At 35.2% G+C, this 24203-nt stretch overlaps 1 protein-coding gene across 1 annotated transcript in view; it reads right to left on the reverse strand.

Annotated features, from left to right (window-relative positions):
- The window catches only part of ADGRL3 (adhesion G protein-coupled receptor L3), a 186288-nt gene that overhangs the window by 118754 nt on the left and 43331 nt on the right, over positions 1 to 24203 (reverse strand). Inside the window, exons 4-7 of the mRNA XM_011973978.1 lie at positions 19229 to 19412; positions 18210 to 18332; positions 13159 to 13367; positions 12014 to 12190 (exon numbers count right to left, since the gene is read on the reverse strand). Of these exons, the coding sequence (XP_011829368.1) occupies positions 12014 to 12190; positions 13159 to 13367; positions 18210 to 18332; positions 19229 to 19412 (693 nt within the window). The remainder of the gene's footprint in view (positions 1 to 12013; positions 12191 to 13158; positions 13368 to 18209; positions 18333 to 19228; positions 19413 to 24203) is intronic.

A 24203-nucleotide genomic window follows, 5' to 3' on the forward strand; every position in this document is an offset into this window, starting at 1 on the left:
AATTCTACATTTAGAAAGAAATATAATGGCTTTAAACAACAAATCAAGTTCTATACTTGGAATGAGGTGAAGTTGGGATGGGGTGATAATAGTAAGCTTTAAAAAAAATACAATCATAAAACTAAAGAAAGTGAAGTATTTTAAAGATAATAAAAATCAATGACAAGTTGAATTGACAGGAGAGAGTAGGCAGACTTTTTGTATTATCTCCAAAGAATTATAATTTGACTAGAGAAAAGAGCTAGTAGTATAAATTATAAGACCATTTTCTGAGGCATTTTTACAGTGCTCTACAAAACCACAGTAGAAATGTTAATATAATTACTTTGAAACTTATGCTCCTATAAATTAAAATATTCCCTCCACAAAGGGGGTTACAAAAGAGAATTACTACTAAGAGATGAAGAGACATTTGGATTTAGTTTTTTAACATTCTTCTAAACAACAGAGAAATCTGCAATTTCCAATAATGGAAAGTTTTAAAATATCATAAATACTATATCTCAGTTAAGTATACAATTACATTACCTAAATTTTGTAATGGTTACTTTTGTGTCTAAAGGAGAAGACAATCAAATGTTTCCTTAGACAGTAGAAGCAGGGGGAATTCAGTAGGTAACCAGCTGTGTTGCCACCTTGAGGTTTATGGTAGCAATTCAGAAAAGTTACAAGTAGATGAGACAGGCTCTTCTCACCTTTGGATGTTAGCATAATTGGGAATTCAGAGATAACACTGATATAATTTGGCTCTGTGTTCCCACCCAAATCTCATCTTGAATTGGAAGCCCCATGTGAGGAGGGAGTGACCAGGTGGGAAGTGATTGGATCCTGGGGGTGGTTCCCCTACACTGTTTTGTGATAGTGACGAGTTCTCATGAGATGTGATAGTTTAAAAGTGGCAGTTTTTCCTGCTTTCTCTCTCTCTCTTGCCACTTTGTGAAGAAACTGCCTGCTTTCCCTTCACCTTCTGCCATGATTATAAGTTTCCTGAGGCCTCCCCAGGCATGTGAAACTGTGAGTCAATTAAATCTCTTTCCTTCATAAATTACCCAGTCTCAGTTATTCTTTATAGCAGTGTGAAAATGAACTAACACAATTCCTCATAGCAGTTGGTTTTGTGGTTTCTAATGAAAGAAAGAAAGAAACAAACAAACAAAAAACCCTTACAACATCAGCATTAATAAACTTACAATCAATTAGAAACAAGAATGAAGACAAAGCAAAACAAGACACCTTTTGGATATTTAAGAGGTCTTATACCATATAACATGGTTTTTCTTTTAATGAATTCTGTCCACTTAGTCAAAAAAGATTATTTTATGTACCATACAAGGCACTGAGGTTGCAAACAAGAAGAAAAGACATTCCCTAATAGGAGGAAGTCACAGTCTAGAGAAGACAAATACGTTTCAAGAGATGATTATAATATAAAATGATGAGAGGTACACAAAGTATTTTAGAAATACGTGAAAAGAAAGTTAACTTTTACTGAATACTCATTATGTGACAAGCACAGCTCCAAATCTTTAAATTTGCACAACTGCAGCACTTTCTGAACACACAGATTAGAAATTAGTAACATTTGTGAAACATTAAAAACAATATTTTTTTTATAGAAAGCAAGAGGCAGAGTCTGTTTAATTGGCAAAAAGCATGTATGAAAGAAAGAAAATGAAATAAAAAGATGCTATAGGATAATTTTACATTTGACTAACTAAAAGCTTCACCATTTTTCAAATTGTAATTAGGTATATTTTTCATAAATGTAAATATCTCAGAAATAAAACAAAGCTTTAACTAGTTTTCCTTGTGTCAACAGTAGTGTCCTTGCACACACACACAAAATTTAGTTTTTCCTAAGGTCTTTGTCAATTCCAAATTGTAAACTACTATATAAATGTAACCTCTAGCCTGGGCAACAAGAACAAAACTCTGTCATAAGTAAAAAATAAATAAATAAATAAATAAATAAATAAATAACCAAAAGAGAAAAAAATGCACCATTAAATTAATAAGTAATCCTCTTTTATATAGAGAGATTACTTATAATTTGGCTATGCTTATTTATGGACTATGAGATGGCCAGGCATAATTACTCTTTTATATAAAAGTTCTCACATAGCCAACTCTAATAATTGAGAGGTATAAAATGACAAGCATTCCTTTACGCCAACAACAGACAAGCAGAGAGCCAAATCATGAATGGACTCGCATTCAAAATCACTACACAGAGAATAAAATACCTAAGAAAATAGCTAACAAGGGACGTGAAGGATGTTTTCAAGGAGAACTACAAATCACTGCTCAAGGAAATAAGAGAGGACGTAAACAAATGGAAAAACATCCCATCTTCATGGACAGGACAAATCAATATTGTGAAAATGATCATAGTGCCCAAAGTAATCTATAGATTCAATGATATTCCCATCAAACTACCATTGACTTTCTTCACAGAATTAGAAAATAACTACTTTCATATGGAACCAAAGAAGACCCCGTATAGTCAAGACAATCCTAAGCAAAAAGAACGAAGCTGGAGGCATCATGCTACCTGACTTCAAACTATACTAAAAGACTATAGTAACCAAAAAAGCATGGTACTGGTACCAAAACAGACATATAGACCAATGGAACAAAACAGAGACCTCAGAAATACCACCACACATCTACAACCTTCTGACCTTTGACAAACCTGACAAAAACAAGCAGTGGGGAAAGGATCTCCTATTCAATAAATGGTGCTGGGAAAATTGATTAGGCATATGCAGAAAACTGAGACTGGATCCCTTCCTTACACCTTATACAAAAATTAACTCAAGATGGATTAAAGACTTAAACATAAAACCCAAAACCATAAAAACCCCAGAAAAAAACCTAGGCAATACCATTTTGGGACACAAGCATGGGCAAAGACTTCATGATGAAAACACCAAAAGCAATTGCAACAAAAGCCACAGTTGACAAATGGGATTTAATTAAACCAAAGAGCTTCTGCACAGCAAAAGAAACAATCATCAGCATGAACAGGTGACCTACAGATTAGGAGAAAAAAATTTGCAATCTACCCAACTGACAAGAGTCTAATGTGCAGAATTTATATGGAACTTAAACAAATTTACAAGAATAAAAAACAAACAACCCCATCCAAAAGTGGGTAAAGAACATGAAGAGATGTTTCTCCCAAGAAGACATTTACGCAGCCAACAAACATAGGAAAGAAAGTTCAACATCACTGATCATTAGAGAAATACAAATTAAAACCACAATGAGATACCATCTCATGCCAGTCAGAATGGCAATTATTAAAAAGTCAAGAAACAACAGAGATGCTGGCAAGGCTGTGGAGCAACAGGAACACTTTTACACTATTGGTGGGAATGTAAATTAGTTCAACCATTGTGGAAGACAGTATGGCAATTCCTCAAGGATCTAGAGCCAGAAATACTATTTGACCCAGCAATCCCATTACTGGGTATATAAGCAAAGGAATATAAATCATTCTACTATACATGCACATGCATGTTTACTGAAGCACTATTTATAATAGCAAAGTCATGGAACCAAACCAATTGCCCACCAATGATAGACTGGATAAAGAATATGTGGTACATATACACCATGAAATACCATGCAGTCATAAAAACGAATGAGGTCATGTCCTTTGCAGGGATATGGATGAAGCTGGAGTACATCATCCTCAGCAAACTAACACAGAAACAGAAAACCCAACACTGCATGTTCTCACTCATAAGTAGGAGTTGAATAATGAGAACACGTGGACACGGGGAGGGGAACAACACACACCAGACCCTGTTGCGGGATGGGGGGCCAGGGGAGGGAACTTAGATGACAGGTCAATAGGTACAGCAAACTACCATGGCACAAATATATCTATGTAACAAATCTGCACATTCTGCACATGTATCTTGGAACTTAAAGTAAAATAAATAATAATAATAATTGAGAGGTGTTTCTTTATTGAAATGACTTCCCCCCCAGCAGAAATTCATCACTAATTAGTTTAAATTAGTTTTTGTATTTAACTGTCATGTACTTAAAGAAAAATCATTTCAAAGTATATTTTCTCTTTGATATGGGATAGCTACAATGAATGAAACTATATGTATCTTAATTAATTTAGTAAGCATTCATTATTATGTAGTTTAATCTATTTAAGTTATTTTGTTCTAAAGTTTGAAGAACATACCTGAGGTACAAGTAATCAGCAACTCTAAAGTATATTTACAATGTTTTCACTAATGTCTAGTTTGAAAGCTAAGGACTAGATCACTGAAAAATAGTTACTCAGTATTGTCTTATTCAGACCTCTGGTGCTAACGTAAAAGTTTTGAACAAATAATCAAAATAAGAAAAATTTAAAATTTAGAAAGAAAACAAAAACAATAAAAAACACTTACCCTAACCCACTATCCCCTACTCTGTAGAAAAAAAAAAAATAATGTTTGTGAAAAGGTAGAAAAGTTTCAGTGCTCGTATTTAATTTTCTAAGCAACGTTCAGCTGGAATTATGCCATTTACTTTTCTTGTCTGCCTGAGGGGAACCTAGCTAAAATCTCTCTGAGCACCCTAGTCAACAATCAGCCTTGACACAACCTTCCCTTGATAAACTATAAATTTTCTGAGGCCAAGGACCTGGTTTGCCTTACTCCTTCTATATTTTGTGGAGATGGGGTAATCTAAAATGTTAAATAGGGTGAACAAGGAAAGCCTCATTGAGAAGGTAATATTTGAGCAAAAACTTGAAGGAGATGAGGAATCTTGGCAAGTGCTATCTTTGCGGGGGTGGGGTGGGGAGTGTTGAGAAGAGAAAGACACTTAGGTCTAACTAGGACACATCTGATGTGTTTGTGGAAAGGCAAGGAGTGGCTTTCCACTGTAATCAGTGGCTACAGCAGGTGAGCAAGGTGAACAGTGGTAGGAGAGGATGTCAAGAGATGCTAATGGGGGCCAAGATTTGAGATTTTTCTCTTACTCAGATAAGGAGTCATTAGAGATTGAATCAAAGGTATGAAGTGCCTGATTTGCATTTTAAAGGGTTTTGGGAATACATTTGAGGAGTGACATGATCTAACTCACATTTTAAAAGTATCCCTCTGGCAACCATATTGAAAATTAAATTAAGAGAAACGAAGAAGGAAACAGCAGTTGAGGCGCTATAGCAAACAAGTAGAGGAGAGATGATAGAGGTTTGAACCTAGGTGGTAGAGATGATGTTGAGAAGATGTCAGATTCTGGATCTGGCAGGAGATGTTGATGGGATTGACTGTGCAGTATGAAGGAAAATAAACAAATCAAAAGTGATGCCTGCTTTAGGACCAGAGCATTTGAAGGAACAGAGTAGTCTTTTACTAAAATGGAGAAGACTTACATGAGAGAATATCATAAGTATATAGCTCTAGGATTGTGACACTTTTAGATAAGTGTAAGTAGTTACATCAAGCCACTGGTGAAATCTGAGTCTGGAATTTAAAAATGGAGATAGAAATATGTGAGAGTCATGAGATGAGGTATAGAGCCATACGACGGCATGACATCTCCGAGGGAGAAAGGCAGGTATTTAGGATTATGCTCAGGACCAGAATGGCAATGAGAGGTCATGCAGATGAGGAGAAAACAGCAAAATATGCTAAAAAGGACAAGTTGCTGAGAAAGGAAAGAAACTAGGGAGTGGTGTACCCATGGCACAGTGAAGAAGGTGTTGCAAGAATGAGGCCAACTCAAATTCTCCACACATTAACTCATGAAATACATCTGATCTTCGTAACAGGACACTTCTTTGATAAGCCCTTTCTGAGGACTCCTGGCTCACACAGATGATTTTCCCCTATGTCTCTAAATCACAGGGTAGGCCTTGGTTATAATTCTTATCAAAACTATGACTCTAGCTGCAGTTTCTCTTCTGTGCCCTTCTTCCCTATCACCACTTCTCTAAAAATACGAGTTTCCTGAGGGCCTGAAGTTTGCACTGGAGTCCTTGGAATCCAGTAATACATCTGACAACTAGGAAGGAGGAAGTTACATTTATTCAGAGCCTACTGTGTATTAGGCAACATGTCAGTATCTTCATGATGTTTATCTTAACTTAGGTGATCAAAAATGTGAATAAAAGAATAAAGAAAGTGTTGACCGAACAGCAGAAATAACACATAGGACAAATAAAAGCAATTCAGTGTAATGGGAGAGCTCTGGAGTGGAGAAAGATGCATCAGGATACCATAGCTTGATGCCAATAGCTATCAAGATTTTTGAGCTAACTCTTCCTGCACTCTTTCCAAATTCCTCAAACAAAGTTCTCCAATGATAATTTTGTTTCCTTTACAGGTTTTCTTGTAGAGTTAGAAACTGAAAACTAGAAGACATAAATATCTGTTCCAACTGGCTGCTGTACTTCTCACTGTGTATGAATAAATTAATGTTCTGTTTGAAACATTAGTCTTAGGTAAGTTTGGCTAGTGTGTTTCTTTTTGAAACTCTAGAGATGATCAGTCTCCTTGTCTTCTGTTTTTCATTGACGGCTAACATTTCAAAATCTTGTTGTGAGATCCAAATGGGGCTGACGCAGATAATCACAAGAGATTATGATATAAGAATTCCAGGACACACATGCTTTGTGATTGACTGCTAAAGGAAAATATTGATTTCCATTTATTTTATCTCTTGTTGACACACAATAGTGGTCACAGTCATGACTGTTATACAATGGATTGGGGAAAGGTTGTTAGGCAATGAACTGAGCATAAAATGATATTTTTTGTTGCTGCCTCAAATTTGATTCATTTTTCTGAGTCTGAGTTTATAACCTAACCTAAAATGTAGGCTCTCAGAGCCAGAGTAATACAATCCAGATTTAAATCTATCACTTGTGAATATATAGCCAGTCTTGCTAAGATGGATCAATTTGTGATGCTCTGACAAAATAGAGTTTGTAGTCCTTCGAACATCAAAATTTAAACTGTGCTGACACAGCTAAGATAATTTTACTTTTAAGCTGCTAATTGAGCATGAATTTGCTCTCCCTCTGGTATACCTGCACCAACTCTCTCTAAACTTGAATCAAATAAAATTTTGGACGAAATTGTTTTGTTCTGAGACAGGGTCTCAGTCTGTTGCCCAGGCTGTAGTGCCATGGCACAATGACAGCTCACTGCAGCCTCAACCTCCTGGGCTCAAGCAATCCTCCCACCTCAACCTCCCAAGTAGCTGGGACTACAAGGGCATGCCATCACACCTGGCTAATTTTGGTGTTTTTTAAATAGAGATGAGGTTTCACTGTGTTGTCCGGGCTGGTCTTGAACTCCTGAGCTCAAGTGATCCGCCCGTCTCAGCCTCCCAAAGTGCTGCGATTACAGGCTGCAAGCCACCATGCCTGACTTGGATGAAATTATTTGGATCAATAACATAAGGTAGCTAGAAATTCTGCCATCATTTTTACTTTGTAAAATGTTAAGGACATTAATACTTTCCCTATTTTTACTGATAGCAGGGAGAAGACAATGTACATGTGTATAGCCCTTCTATCGACCTCTATAAACAAGGTAGTAAGCCATTTATATTTTGTATCCTAGTATATCTGAAATATAAATCCTCTTCATGACTACTACAACAGCCCTTGCCTATGCCCTAGACATCCCTTACTTTACCAGGACTTATTAAAATAACTGTCACACTATAACCAGTCTAATCATTTTGTTTGTTTGTTTGTTTGTGACACAGTCTTGCTCGGTCACTCAAACTGGAGTTGCAGTGGTGGATCTCAGCTCACTGCAACCTCTGCTTCCTGAGCTCAAGTGATCCTCCCACCACAGCCTCCTGAGTAGCTGGGACTACAGGCATGCACCACTATGCCCAGCTAATTTTTGTATTTTTAGTAGAGATGGATTGCCATGTTGGCCAGGCTGGTCTCAAACTCCTGACCTCAACTGATCTAGCAGCCTCAGACTCCCGAAGTACTGGGATTACATGCATGAGCCACTGTGCCCAGCCAGTCTAATCGTTTGACATCTATCATCCACAAAGAATTGGGAATAATCTGTCTAAAATTGCAACATAAACTGGTGCTATTATTGCTTTTTTAAATAGGAACAGTCATTTTTATGCTTTATTTAAAAAGTCTTAACCAGTCTAATTTAGTTTTCTATTTTATATACATATATTTACTATTATTATTATACTTTAAGTTCTAGGGTACATGTGCACAACGTGCAGGTTTGTTACGTATGTATACATGTGCCATGTTGGTGTGCTGCACCCATTAACTCATCATTTACATTAGGTATATCTCCTAATGCTATCCCTCCCCCCTCCCCTCACCCCATGACAGGCCCTGGTGTGTGAGGTTCCCTCCCCTGTGTCCAAGTGTTCTCATTGTTCAATTCCCACCGATGAGTGAGAACATGTGGTGTTTGGTTTTCTGTCCTTGCGATAATTTGCTCAGAATGATGGTTTCCAGCTTCCTCCATGTCCCTACAAAAGAGATGAACTCATCCTTTTTTATGGTTGCATAGTATTCCATGGTGTATATGTGCCACATTTTCTTAATCCAATCTATCACTGATGGACATTTGGGTTGATTCCAAGTCTTTGCTATTGTGAATAGTGCCGCAATAAACATACGTGTGCATGTGTCTTTATAGCAGCATGATTTATAATCCTTTGGGTATATACCCAGTAACGGGATGGCTGGGTCAAATGGTATTTCTATTTCTAGATCCTTGAGGAATCACCACACTGTCTTCCACAATGGTTGAACTAGTTTATAGTCCCACCAACAGTGTAAAAAGTGTTCCTATTTCTCCACATCCTCTCCAAAACTGGTGCTATTATTGTTTAGAGATCTGGCAATCATTTTTTAGTTGCCCATGGAATCACAGCAAAGATCCATACCACAGTTATACCGTGAGACTCTGGAAAGAGACCCCCCCCATCCCCATGCCTCCTCCTTTTGAAGGGGTTGGCTAAACCACTGACTGTGAGCCAGGAGTCGGCTCTTCTGACACTGCCATGTACAGGTGCACAACTCTGGGGATTCTGAGAATCCTAAGTTCAGATTGTGTGTCTTTGGTGATTATAAAGCTATATTTTGTTAAGTCAGGTTATATTTCATTTTTCCCAACTTTATGTATTACTTGTAAATATTTAGACATGTAGGATATTGAGACTTCTACTCCGAGACTACAGATGTTAAGCCCATCTAAATTTCCACATCGTCCTGATTCAAGCACCAGAGATGGAAATAAATAAATTATGCCCTTCATGGCCACAGCCCTACTAAATTCTTCAGTCCGCCTCCAGTTTCTAACTACAATGAAAGATGGTCATATGAATGGGGTTATTCTTGTCATACCGACTAAAACAGAGGCAAAAGACAGGGAAGAAAGCATTCAGGGCACAAAACATGGCTCCAAGAATGGAATTCACTGTAAGCCTGCATGCTGAAACTGCCTGTTGTAACCTGAAACTAGTTTTACCCAATAGCTACTGAAACAACCTCCTTTGACTCCAAGACCCATTGCCTGTCACTCACCAATCAGAGCTTGCCAGCTATCCACACTTGACTAGTGCCAATGAACTTTCTGGGAAAACAATATGTAACACTTCTTCTTTTTATGAAATCTCCAACTTTCTTTTTGTTCTTCAGGCATAAGGAAGACCATCCAGTCTGTACGTATACCTGAACTGCAATTCTTGCTTCCCCAATCAAATCTTAAATTTAGATATTTTATTTTGACTTAAATACTAGCCTTGTTATACTTATCGTGTATTAAAATCTAAACTCTTTTACCATGCTCTACACAGCATGGTATACAACATCTTTGTGTTTTCGCTCCTGCTGTTTTCTCTGATTAAAATGGTCTTCACAACTTTTCTGGCTAATCCATTAATCTCTTAATATACAGCTTTTAAATCTCTAAGAACTTCTCCAGACTTTTATTATACTTATTCAATTTTCCCATAGTACACTGTTCAAACTTCATTCTTATCACTACCTTATTAACTATATAGCTGTTTTTTTTCTGTCTCATCTAAAGAGAAAACCTGTAAACTTTTGAAGCCAGTGTTCATATCTTATATTATTACACTAACATATATGTGCTGAACTGAACAGTATGGTTAAAAATACACATTATTTCACATTTTATTGAACTTGTAAAGACAATTGTTTTGAAAATACTATTTACCAGTTACTAAAGTTGAAAGCTAAGTAGTATTAGTTAAATAGTGAAAAATTTTAATGAATTGTATGAAAGAATGTTCAATCTTTGTGAAAGCCATTCCAGGGTTTTAAGTACTCATTTTCTTTTCACAATGAAATATGTACCATATAATTACAGCAGAGGTATTATAATATAAAAAGCTGTGAAAACTAAGCTTTAACTTTTGCATAAAGTGTTGAAGCTATAAGTGCTTTTCCCTACCAAAGCAAAATACCAATGCTAGTTCTAAAGACAAAAATTTTGTATATATTATACAGGATTAATAATCTTAAAGACTAATACATATGAAATTGTATTTAATTTATAAAGACATTTTAAAAAAAAACAAGAAGCTATATTTCAAGAATTTTTTTTTTTTTTTTAAATTTGAGACAGAGTCTCACTCTGTCTCCTAGGCTGGAGTGCACTGGTGCAATCTCAGCTCACTGCAACCTCTGCCTCCCCCGTTCAAGCGATCCTTCTGCTTCAGGCTCCTGAGTAGGGGGGATTACAAGCATGCATCAATGCTTAGCTAATTTTTGTATTTTTAGTAGAGAGGGGTTTTGCCATGTCGGTCAGCCTGGTCTCGAACTTCTAACCTCGAGTGATATTCCCGCTTTGGCCTCCCAAAGTGCTGAGATTACAGGCATAAGCCACCATGCCCAACCTATTTTAAGATTTTAAATGTCATTATCCATTTAGTTTAAGACATACAATATTTATTTTAAAAGTATTATTTTTGTTGAGCATCTTGTTTCAAAGTTCAAAAATTAAATTTTTAATGTCACATAATGTATATAATCTATTAATAGCCTTCTTCCAACTAATAACAATTGGTGGAATCCAACATGTGGATCTGAGTCAGCCTCAGTTCTTAACTATTGTGATGAGGGAAGCAAGATATTTGCATTCTCGAACATCTCTGGCCATGAAGTATCTTGCTTGAAATAAAAATTGAAGTTTTCAACCCCATACATTTCTATAGGTTAAGTATTAATATTACTCAGTGTTAGCAATAATCTTACCTACTACTGATGCACTGACCTGCTTAGCGTTTTTTTCTGTTTCCTGGCCTAGGCCTCCTAAAATCTGATAGTTACTGCATTTCTAGCTTTTACTGTTATCCTGCTTGAGTTGATCTCCTGAAACCCTGTCAACCTTCCCTTCCCTTGCAAACTCATAGACTCCATCTGACAATCCTCTATCCATATGAAAGCTAGTCACACTGGGAGGAAATTGATGCAGCCATGTTTCTGACTTTGGAAACTATCTATCATCTGGAATTTTCCTTAGAGTAATGTCTTCTTGCATGGGCAGAACCCCTTTCCTTATGTCAGGGTATGCCAAGTCCTTTGCACTATCATTCTCTGGGTATTGTGCTTGAAGGTTGCTTTCCCAAGAGTCAGTTTGACTGTATTTAACCTATGCATAGCTCTTTACTTTTCCACCTCACTAGTCCCAGCTTTCTAAACCAACCCCACTGGCCTTTGGTCCTGGGGTGCTATCTTACCCCGTTCGTGAGGTTATGGTCTGACATTTATTATACAAAATAACAGGGGGACTAGGGGAAGTTTATTAAGCAAACTTCAATTTTAAGAACTATATTGATAATAGGAAAAGAGATAACAAGTTCTTTGAATCATCCACAAGGATATGGTTTGAACATCGAGAGTTCCTTAATAGAATTACTACGAAAGTAGAAAAACATTGAAATATGATAGCCCATATAGTTAGGACTATTTACAGTTAGTGATCATATTATGTACTAAAACATTTTCATTGTATGGTATATATCTTACCTTAACTTCCACATGTGCCATCAGTACTGCAAAATTTGTTAGGTGGTTACAAGAGCATGTAGTATGTGTCTTATTTGTTGTCAGGAGCCGACAGCCTTGTGTTGACCAATAACCTGTCATTGTACGCTTGGAGTAGCTCCAAAATGAACAGTTAGGGTTGAAATTTTCCTCTGACTGCTAAAGGGGAAAAAAGTCCATAAAATCAACAACTACTTTATGATCATGTAAATTAAGTTGGCATTTTCTTTACATATAATACAACTTCATATTCTATCCTTTTTTTAGAGATGTCTACCAATGTTTCCATGAATGGGCCTCATCAATTCTAAGGGAAACTGAATATATGCTGTTGTTTGTTCCCTCTGACTAGAGAGGAGTGCACTATTTTTTTAAATTAACAGTAAAACAACATACTAGTACCAATGTTTCAAAATCACACTAATTAATACACATTGCAAAATAAAGAGGTTAATTGCTCTTAACAACCAACATCTGAATGGATGATCTTTAGAAATCTTTGTTGAATTTACAACCTCAATCTTTGTATATATGCAAAAATATATCTTCACATGGACATAATTGCTTGAAATATCAAATATAGAACCATGTCTAGTTCTGTTAATGTACTCCTATTCTTCTTTAAAAAACATAAATAGTATTGTGAATATTTAAGGTATACAACACAATGTTATGAAATACTTGTAGATAGTAGAAAGGTAACCAAAGTGAAGCAAATTAACATATCCATCATCTCACGTAGTTACCCGTTGTTTTCTTGTTTTTGTGGCAAGAGCAGCTAAAAATCTATTCATTTCACATGAATCCCAAATACAATAGAATTTTGCAATATTATCTATGATTTTCAGGCCGTATTTTAGATCTCTACACTTGGACTAGGTCTTTTTAGTTATGGAGAAGCATTTATAAATCCATCTATGAATGCTTTCACCATAAATATTTACAAATACAAGGATGATTCTCCTCCAAATCTTATTTCTGAAAAAAAATTACCACTATATTGTACAAATAATGAACTGCTATATGTCAAATAGAAAAAATATTGAAAGAAAATTAATACACTTAATGTTCAGTGTTATAAAAATATAGATAATATGAACAACCAAGTTAATATGCCATTTTCTTACCTTGATATGTTTAACAGTAAACACCACAGGATCAGCCAAATAAACCTTGTTACTGAACTCTTTGTTTATTGCTGCCGTAATAACAGGAGAATTGACAATAACAGAATGATTTGTGGACAAAGCTTCCGTTCCCAACTTCATACTGGCATTCTCCGTGGACAAATAAGGACCCAAGTTGTTATACAGGACAAAGGCCACTCTGATCTCTCCTAAAATAAATGCAAACTCTGATTAGTTTGTCCATTCTACTTAAATTAGTTAGTACTAATGAAACAGAAAATTAAATTCATATAGTATGTATTCACACAAAAAATTCAGCATTCATTTCAACCAAAGTACCAAGTCATTTATGAGAGGAAAGTCAAATTATGCTAAAACAACTACATACCACTATTTTAAAAAATGAACCTCAATCCCTAACTCACTCCATACTCAAAACTAAATTTAAGATAGATCATACACCTAAACATGAAAACCAGAATCATAAGGCTTCTAGAACAAAATATAGAAAAATATCCTTGAACTTTGAAGAAGGCAAAAATGTCTTCAATAGGACCCCAAAACATTTATCATAAAATGATAAACCAAACTTTATCAAAACCAAAAATCTATCAAAATACATTATTAAGAAACAAGCAGACTGAAATACATTTAAAAATAAGATTCATTAATATATACAGCATTTTTACCAACTAACAATAAATTAATGGCATTTTAAAATGGCAAAAGACATAAATACACACTTTAGAAAATAAATAAAGGAAAGGCCAATAGACACATGAAAAATGATCAGCATCATTAGTAATTAGGGAATGAAAAAATAAGACTACATTGAGTTACCATTTCATACCCACAAGAATCTCTAAAATTGTAAAGACTGACCACACTAATGTTGATAAGGATGTGGAAGAAACGGAACTCTCGTACACTTCTGGTGGTAGTATAAAATAGTTCAACCATTTGGAAAAAATGTTTGACAATTTCTTATAAAATTAAACATACATCTACCTTTCCTAGATAAGTGGAAACATATATCCACCACAATACATGTGGATATATATCCTTATTCTTAACAGTCCCAAACTGGAAACAAGTCAATTATTATTTATAGGAGGATAAATAAATTATGGCATATTACATAATAGAATATACTATTCATCAATAAAGAACAAACTATTGATACATGGAACATCATGAGAAAGTCTTAAAAATATTTTGCCTGGTTAATGAATTCAGACAGAAAATGGTACATACTGTATGATACCAGTTATATGAGGTCTTAAAACACTGGCAAATTTTGGCCGGGTGTTGTGGCTCATGCCTGTAATCCTAGCACTTTGGGAGGCTGAGGCGGATGGATCACAAGGTCAGGAATTCAAGACCAGCCTGACCAACATGGCGAAACCCTGTCTCTACTAAAAATACAAAATTTAGCCAGGCATGGTGGCACACGCCTGTAATCCCAGCTACTCAGGAGGCTGAGGCAGGAGAATCACTTGAACCCGGGAGGCAGGGGTTGCAGTGATCTGAGATTGTGCCACTGCACTCCAGCCTGGGTGACAGAGTGAGACTCCGTCTCAAAAAAAAAAAAAAAAAAAAAAAAAAAACTGTCAAATTTTGTCTACAGAAATAGTAATGAGAAGGAAGTTTTATTAGGTGAGGAGAGGGAATAAGAAGACTGGTAAAAGACATGGGAAAATTTTCTGGGTACAGAAGAGATTTATTTTCTTTCTTTTTGTGATATTATAAAAGAATGTACAACTGTCAAATTCCCAAGCTAAATGCTTCCTCAAGCTAAATGTATATTTTAGTGTATGTAAATTATTTCTCAATTGCAATGTTAAGGAAAACACATAAGAATTCACAGTCTTTACTGTCTTAAAACTCAGCTGTCATGTTATTTTAAGGTCACTGTTTCCACAAAGTCACCAAGTCCTTCCACCTTATTTTTTCCCTTTATGACAGTCTCTTAAATGTAATCCTCTATGAAGTGAATTGTCTCTTAACACACTTTTTAAAATTGTATTATTTCCTTTATTTAAAAAAGTCAAGCCCTATATCTTATTTCTGGCCCCAACTACTATGGTTACTAAGAAGAGGAAGTCACAGTCCCTATCTCTGAATCTTAGAATCAAGTGGAAAAAAAGAAAATTGAGTCATGTGAGGAGATAGGCAAAAAAAAAAAAAAAAGTTACTTTTTTTTTTTCCTTTTTTTCTTTTTTTGAGGAGGAGGGCTATTTAACATCTAACTCCCGTGTTTGGGAAATTCCCTACTCTTCGGGATTTATAGACACAAAATGGACATACACTTGCTTTCCTAGCTTATTGTGAATAGGTTGCTCTAGGCACTTCTGCTAGATGCATCCAATCAGATGCAGTAGCCTCAGATATCAGATGAGGAGCTAGTGATACAAATAAGCAGGAAGTGGTACAGCAACAGCAGCAGCAGCAGCGGCACAGCTACTGCTACAGAGTTCACTTGGGGCAGCAGTGACATTTCACAGCAGTGATTTTGTGATGTAGCATAGGCTGCTGTCAGCCTCCTTGCTCTAGTGTATCTTCTGGGCCTGATTCTCCAGCCGTCTCAGTGATTCTATGAGATATCCGTTATCATTTCCGTAATCCAGGAAAGAGATTATGATGAGAGCTACATAATGGAAGAGAGCATTCTTATCTAATCTACAAGTGTTAATACAGTACTGAGCAAATCATAGTAATTCACTAAATACTTATCTGTTATAACATACAATTTAATTTTGTTCTTTCCCTCTAGATTTGGTATTAAAATGCTGATTTTTGAAAGGTGAAAATTAAGAACATTCATGCATTTTTCTTGTTGACATTAAAAACTTCAATTTTAATTGGTTTATAATTGGCTGATAATTCATGCCAATTTCCACTTCCAGGAGGGCGTCATTTTGCCATCCCACCGTGTGTTACCAGCACACTTAGTCACTGGCAATTCTCTCATATTCTCTGCTCTAAAATGAATGCTTAAATGTGACTTTAACAAACAAAAACAAAAACAGGCTGGGTGTGATGACTCATGCCTGCAATTCCAGCACTATGGGAGGCTGAGGTGGGAGGATCCCTTGAGGCCAGGAGTTCAAGACCAGCCTGGGAAACACAGAGAGACACTCTTCTCTACTAAAACAAAACAAAACACACAAAAAACAATTATACGTTAATTTAGAAAATAAATGAACACAGAACTTAATTTGACTAATATATTTCTACATGTCTTCGGATACACAGCTTTGTGTCTGAAGTTTCACACATTTATTGTATACTTAAGTAGTGAGTATATAGATGTATAGATGAACCAGGCACTGAAGTACTAGGGTTACATCAGTGAACAAAATTAGACAAGGCCCCTGCTCCCATGGAACTTACTGCCTGGAGGGAGACCCAGGCAGTAAGCAGGCAGATTGAAAAATAATAATAATATTATTTCTTATAATGGTAAGTGAATAAATGCTATGAAGAAACATTGGCATAATCATGGCTAATGGGGAAAGATTGGGAAAGAGGAGTTTACCTTAGAGGAGATAGGGAAGACTCTCCTTATAGAGGTAGATTTATTCTAAAAAGTGAATGATAGAGAGGGTGCCATGAAAAAAAAAAAAAAAAGTGAAAATTGTATTCTAAGAGGAAAGGTTTAAAAAAACAAAAACAAAAACAAAAACACCCCAAACCTGATGCAGGAACATGCTTGGTGTGTTCAAGAAACAGAATCAAGATTACTCTGTCTGGATCACACAGAACATGCTGAAGACAAATGTGAGGTGTGGCAAATGAGGCAGGAAGGAAGTGGACCAGGTAGCACCTGGCAGGCCTAGTTAAGTCATGAGATTTCATTCTAAGTGTAAGTGGAGGTCAACTGGTCAGATGTATGTTTCAGGAAGAACCCTTTGTCAACAGGATATACTGTTGGAGGGCAAAAGAGTGGAAGCAGGGAAACGATTTAGGAAGCTAATGCAGGAATCTAATTTTGCTCTACTTAATTTTACTGCTGTCTCAAAAATTTTCTTAGTCAAATGAGTAACATAAAAATGATTTCTAAGTTTAGTCTTACAGTATTTCTAACATTTACAGACCATTTTATTCTGATGACAACAAATGTAAGTTGTTTTTCTTGATATTATTTATCAACACTGATCACCCTGCAATATGAAATATTAGCATTAAGTTGGTGACTAGGAACTGAGGTCATCTTCCTATCACCTGGCAGATTAAACAATCTCCCTTTCTTGGCAAAAAAGAAATATCTGTGTGTGTGTGTGTGGGTGTGTGTGTATGCATATATGTACAAATATGGGAAAGAGGGGTCTATTTTAGAGGAGAGATATATATACACACATACATATTATATATACACACACATCTATACATACATATATACACACATACATATATACACACACATACATATACATGCACATACGTGTGTAAGTTTAAACATTTTTTAATATTAGTGAAGTTTGGGACATATTTTATAAGATTATTTATTGAATTTTAATTATTTGCAGTGTATTCAATTTAGTAGTAAGCTAAGCTGGTTATATTTATAGTTCCATTTCCCAAAATCATCTCCTTACATTTAAATGTTTGTATGCTTTGCAAAGAAAAGCATAAAAACTCCCAAAAAGAAACTGAATAAGCACAAAAAAAAAAAAAATTAATTAAAAGTAAAATTTCCATAAAAAATTTTACAGTGAAATCTGCACACTGAGAGTTCCTCCTTTTGAGGAAAGATGTCAGATCCTCTGAATTTTGTTGTCCATAATTTCCTTTATATTTAGGTTTCTGGCAACTGAAAAGTAATGGAACAATTTCCAAATCTGATTGGGAATTTTGTAGAATAAATATCACTGTAATATTTATGGTGCTGTACAGTAGAGAAAGAGGAGGAAGAGGAGAAGAAAGAGAATAGTGTAGGAAAAGGAAGAGGGGAAAAGCTCCTCAATAGTGGATCTAATATTCTGGACCAAAAAGGAATGAACTGATGCAAGTTCAATTCCCTCAAGCTTAAAAAATAAACTCTAACCTACCATTTCGGCCATTTTGCTTTAAAGTATTTGCAGACAGCTGGATAGTGCTTCCATGGCCCATGTTTTCTGGAAATTTTAGGTCTTCTAAGTTTCCTTCTGTGCTCAGTCTTGCAACTTCCAATTCTGTTAATATCAAAGAGATACCCGTGCTCATTGAGAAACATACCTAAGCTACAATAATTTCCTAAATCATTGCAGTATTTCTGAAATCAAAACACTGGAATTCTCATTCTATTTGTCATGCTTTATGAAAATCTTTCAGAAAATATATTGTTCGTATTTTATAAAAGTAATGCAAATAAAAGTTATTAAAATTATGTAAATAATACAAACATGTCAATAATAAAGCCTAAAATTTAAAATTCAATCCCAAATTATAATACATTGTCATTGGCCTTAAGTTTCAAAATATAATCTTTATTTTATAAATTAAATAAAAATCCTTTTATAATCTAGAGCTGTACTATCCTATCAATATTGATCTTTAAGCCCAATAAATTTGAAACAGCTTTATCATAACTTCTGAAATAAAAGTGTTAGCTACTCCTAATCCATAATAAAAATAGATTGATATCCTTTATAAGTCAAATAACACGATTATCAAACACCGTTTTATCATTTTCACTCAAATGACTTACTTCTTTATAATGTGAATTCAAAGATACTCTCATTATAACTGAAATAACTCCTAATAGTCCTGTATTAAGAGGATAAAATTTTAAATAGTATAATACATACATAAAAGTCCTTTAAAAAAACAAACCTCACCGTAAGTGACCTCAGGCTACTATGTTCAATATTGAACCTAATATTGAAATGTCCTAAGAAAGATAGCACACATGATTTTCTATCCTTTTAAGCCAATGACAAGTGATGCCCTCTTTATTTTAGAAAAAGAATGACTTTTCTCCATTGAAATAAAGTATCACTCATATCTGGGACACCAGAGATACTTTTTTCTTTTCCCTCTTCGGATATACAACAGTGTCTAGACCTTCTGAATAACAAAGGCCACTTACTAATATTGTCTGTGTTCTCCCTGACAATGTCAGTCTTCAAAAGGTTATCAGCCAGCACAAAAGCACTTTCCTCCACAGTATGAAGCAACATGGTGGCCGCACGTAGCTGATCACTTATAGTCAGGTCTCTCCACGCATTCAAAGCTTGTGGCTGAAGGAGGTTGTTAACTGTCTCGACCATTGCCTATATAAGAGGATGAAAAGAATGACAGAGGTCTCTAGTGAACCCACATAGCTGTCAGAAATCCAGGTGTACATGTTGCCCAGCAAGCAAGGATCAGCAGTGTGCATGAGTTCAGTATTGTCCCAGCCTCCCCTGTGACATGCTGCAGCAGAAGCATTCATTATTTTGTTCTGTAAAACCCTGAGACTTTGCAAAGCAAGAGGAAAACCTGTTTTTGTTTTGAAAGACAACAAATAAAGTCATGCTTTCTTCTTAGAATCAATAACACAAGCTTCAACAAGACTATGATCACATAATTAAATTATTTGGCTGGGGAACTGTTGACAAAAAATTTAAACCAAGAGTTTTACCACATGACTCAGAGAAAATCATTTTTTCTGTACATTACCATAAAACTGGATGCTGAACACAACAGAGATTAAAAGGATGACCATAAATGTGACAATCCAAGAATTTGTTGCCTATAGGTTGATGACTCACATAGCAAACCTATCTGTTTTTTAGCCAGCTAGTAAAATGTCAGAATGGGGAAAATATCAAAGCATACATACTCCAGGGGCTTTGGATATGTTATGTACAAAGAGAAATGTTCTTCATGCTGTTTACTACTAAGGAGGGGAATAAACAGTTGAACCTTACTACCTATGGTCCTCAGGTGTTTTATCTTTAAAAAATCAGCAGTAGGTACACCCACACATAGAGACAAAACATTACAGTTCTCACTGCTTCATCCAAAAGAATCATCTCTGTAGTTACAATTTATATATTTCCTGTGGTTTGCTTTATGCTGTCGGTTACAAAGAAAAACAGTTCTCCCAATAAGGTCTTGGGTTTCATTCAAACACAGAGAATTGTAAGAGAATTGTAAAATAGAAAGATACAATACCTTCAGCTTGAAAGTGATCATCCCTGAACCCAAATGATTATGAAATATGCATCTAATCCAGAAATAAAGTTGAATAAACGGCCAACACAGGCACAGTTACCAGGCAGCACATAAGTGTTTTAAAACAGGACTCACATTATTGACACATTGGCAGAGGGGCTGGGAGAGACTAGAGAAATACCCTCCACAAGGCAGTGTTTTCTCCTGGCTGGTGTTTTCATAGTAACCAAGTAACAACTGTTAAAAATTCAGCTTCCTAATGAAACACCTTGGCTGCCAATTAACACCAGCTTCAAAAACTAATTTGCCTTTTGATAAAAGTTGTTTTTCTTGATATTTTCCCAGCTATTCCAAGTTTTGGTCAAAAATCAACATCACTGTACTTTTAAGTAAAATAATCCTACTCACAACTTGCATGCTTTGGATTATTTTTTAAAAGAGGAACAACACAAACAAATCGAAAAAGTCTCTCACAAGTTTAAACACTGGACATTTTCATATAGTGTGCTTAGCTCCGTCATTTGTTCTTGGTGTAAAGCATGACCTAGTAGCCAGACAAAAGTATTTCTGGATCACAACAAAATGATCCGCTTTCCAGGAAGTTCTCTATAAGGGAATGCCAACAGGACATGCCAAACAAAGAGATGCCAGATAGGAAACCAAAAAAAAAAAAAAAAAAAAAAAAACTTTAGATATTTTCTGAAGCCAAACGGAAAACAAGAGAACATAGACCTCTTCAGTGTAAAGAAGTATTCTTTCAGGGATTAGATGATACTGTGAATTCATTAAAAATGCTCTGAAAATCCCACATGCAACAGAAATTATGCCTGTTCTTTATGGAGCAGCCATTTTAGCTGCTGATAATCTTAATAATTAGTTAATAATCTTATAATAATTAATTAAAATCTTACCTTAGGGGAAATTTTATTTGGCATAATATATTTCTCTTCTGTCCTTTACTGTTTTTATTTTCATAATTTAAAAAATGCAAGATGAGAAAAAAGGAAAAAGAAACAACTATGGTCAACTCCGAGAACGTTCCAAGAAAGAACGTGTTCCAAGACTAAATTAGGAAAAAATAGAAAGTCTGACTAGACCTATAACTAATACGGAGATTGAATCAGTGATCAAAGCCTCCCAAGAAAGAAAAGCTCAGGATCGGATGGCTTCACTGGTGAATTCCACCAAAGTTTTCTGCACTTAAAGAAGAATTAACACTAGTCTTTCTCAAACTCCAAAAAATATAAGAGGAAGGGACACTTCCAAACACATTTTTATGAGGCTAGCATTACTTTGACACCAAAGCCAGACTAAGACACCACGAGAAAACTGCAGGCCATATCCTGATGAATACAGATGCAAAAATTCTCAACAAAACGCTAGCAAACTAAATCCAACAGCACTTAAGAAAAAAAGTATAAACCATGATCAAGTGCAATTTATCCCTGAATTCAAGGAGAGTTCAACATAAAAAAAATCAATGAATGTGATACACCACATTAACAGAATAAAGGATATCACATGATTGTCTTAATAGACGCAGAAGAAGTGTTTGACAAAATTCAGCACCTTTCATGACAAAAACTCAACAAACTAGGAACAGAAAGAAGTTACCTCAACATGATAAAGGCCATGTATAAAAGCCCTTAGATAACATCATACTCAACACTGAAAACCTGAAAGCTTTTCCTCTAAGATCAAAAACAAGGCAAAGATGCCTACTCCTGACACTATTCAACATAGTACTTGAAGTCCTTAGCCAGAGCAATTAGGTAATAATAATAATAGGCATCCAAATTGAAATGAAAAAGCAAAATTCTCCCTGTCTGCAGATGACATGATCTTATATACAGAAAACCTGAACGACTCCATTAAATATATATATACATAAAAGACTGTATATATGTGTGTGTATATATATATATGAAAGACTGTATATGTGTGTGTATGTCCTTTAAATATATATACACACATAAAATGCTGTATATATGTAAGTGTGTATATATCTATAAAATACTGTATATATTTGTGTGTATGTGTGTATGTGTATATATATATATTAACTAATGAACAAAATCAGGAACGTGTTTACAACAGACTGCTTTATCTAAAAAACTGTGTATGTCTTTGAACCGACAGCAAATAAATCAAAGGTACCATTTATTAATTTATCTTAGTTTTGCAACTGAAAAAGTGCAAGGTGCAATATTTTTTCATAGCTACAAGTATTCAACAAGTGTATTCTTCAAGATAAGGCAGTCTTTAGGAAGGCTTTCTACTAATTTTGGGCTTTAAGCCCAAACAATTGCCAAGTTTACTAAAAAGCAACACACTCAACATGTGGCCACCAAACCTAGGATTTGGTGAGTTATGACACCAATTTAACATTTATTTAGTCTGCTCAAAGACACACCTGTTCACCATTGCTTAAGTATAACTGCAAGGAAATGTTTACACAAGGATCGAGAGACAGTATTCTGTAGTTCTAAAATCAGAGTGTGGGATTTGGAACCACATCCCCCAAATTGTACCTTCACAGTGCCTCTTACTGTGTGACACTGGGCAAGTTATTTAACTTCTCTATACTTCATCTACGAATTTGGTATGATAATATAATCATCTCAGAAAGTTGTCTGGCTCATAACAAGTGCTCAAAATGTAACCTTGTTTTTACTTTTAATTGATATCACAGTCCAGTGTAGGAAGAAGGGAAGTCTTCACTTAGAAAGCACATTTCACATCTGATAATTGCTAAATAGCCACACTGAATTGAGATCTGGAAGGAATAAATCTTCAGTAATGCAATCTGCATAATTTGGTCTCTTACACAACTGCAGAAGCCTATACTACCTGAAGCTTTGAGGAATTAGAGAGTAAAGGCAACATGTGTATTAAATAGTTCATAATGATTTTTTTAGAGACTCGAATAAAATGTCCCATTTCCTGCTAGTGAGACAGCACAATTAAGTCCATCTTAAAAGCTTTATAATTATAAATGACTTAAACTTTCTAAAGCTTGCTGACATGTCCCTTTACTAGCTAAATGAAGGTTAATTAAATAGTTACAACTCCTCAATGAATACCTATATTTGGATTTCCTTATACATTTATGTATTGTATATTTATTCACACACTATGACATCTGGTCACAAGATAATTATTTTTTCTCAAACTAGTTATTTGCATTCTTTTCATAAGCTCAACATAAGACATTATATTTCAATTTGAGAGTAGGTAGGGGTGAGTATTATCCTTTTCATCATACAGTATACTCACTAAACTCTCAGTGACTTTTGACTGTTTCTAAAAATCAAATACAAATGGGAAAGAGCCAAAAGTCATTTTGATTCACACCAAGATTATGGACATACCATATCCTACTAGACACATATTTGCATTATTTTTTAATGCAACATTATTAGGACCCTTATCATTAAATTCAGACCTTAGGCAAATTCAGTTGACGAATATTACTCATAGCATATAATTCTGATATGTTCGTTAAGGCTGCTGTATACTTTATAATTACACTTTATATATTTCAAAATACAGAGTTTATTTGTTATAACTACTGCAAAAGCCTTTGCGAAAAACTGCTATATATTTTTGCAATGACAACTTTTGTCATTATTCCAAGAGGATGTATTTGTGAAATAGCCTAAGATTTCTCAGGAAGAATACACAAAAGAATCAACAGTGAGATAAACACATGAGTGGCACCTCTTACCCAGGTGAGCAGTAAATATCAAACTATGAAAGTAAGCAGAATCATCTGGGGGAACTTAGTTATCCCCTCTTCCTCCATTTGAAAATAATAAAAATAAATACTCCAATAGAAGGAATGCCTTATGGAAAGATGTATAAATGTCTAACTTTACCACCATGGCTTTTTTGTTTTTCTTTTT

Source organism: Mandrillus leucophaeus, unplaced genomic scaffold, assembly GCF_000951045.1.
Source record: "Mandrillus leucophaeus isolate KB7577 unplaced genomic scaffold, Mleu.le_1.0 Scaffold1404, whole genome shotgun sequence".
Classification (NCBI taxonomy): Eukaryota; Metazoa; Chordata; class Mammalia; order Primates; family Cercopithecidae; genus Mandrillus; species Mandrillus leucophaeus.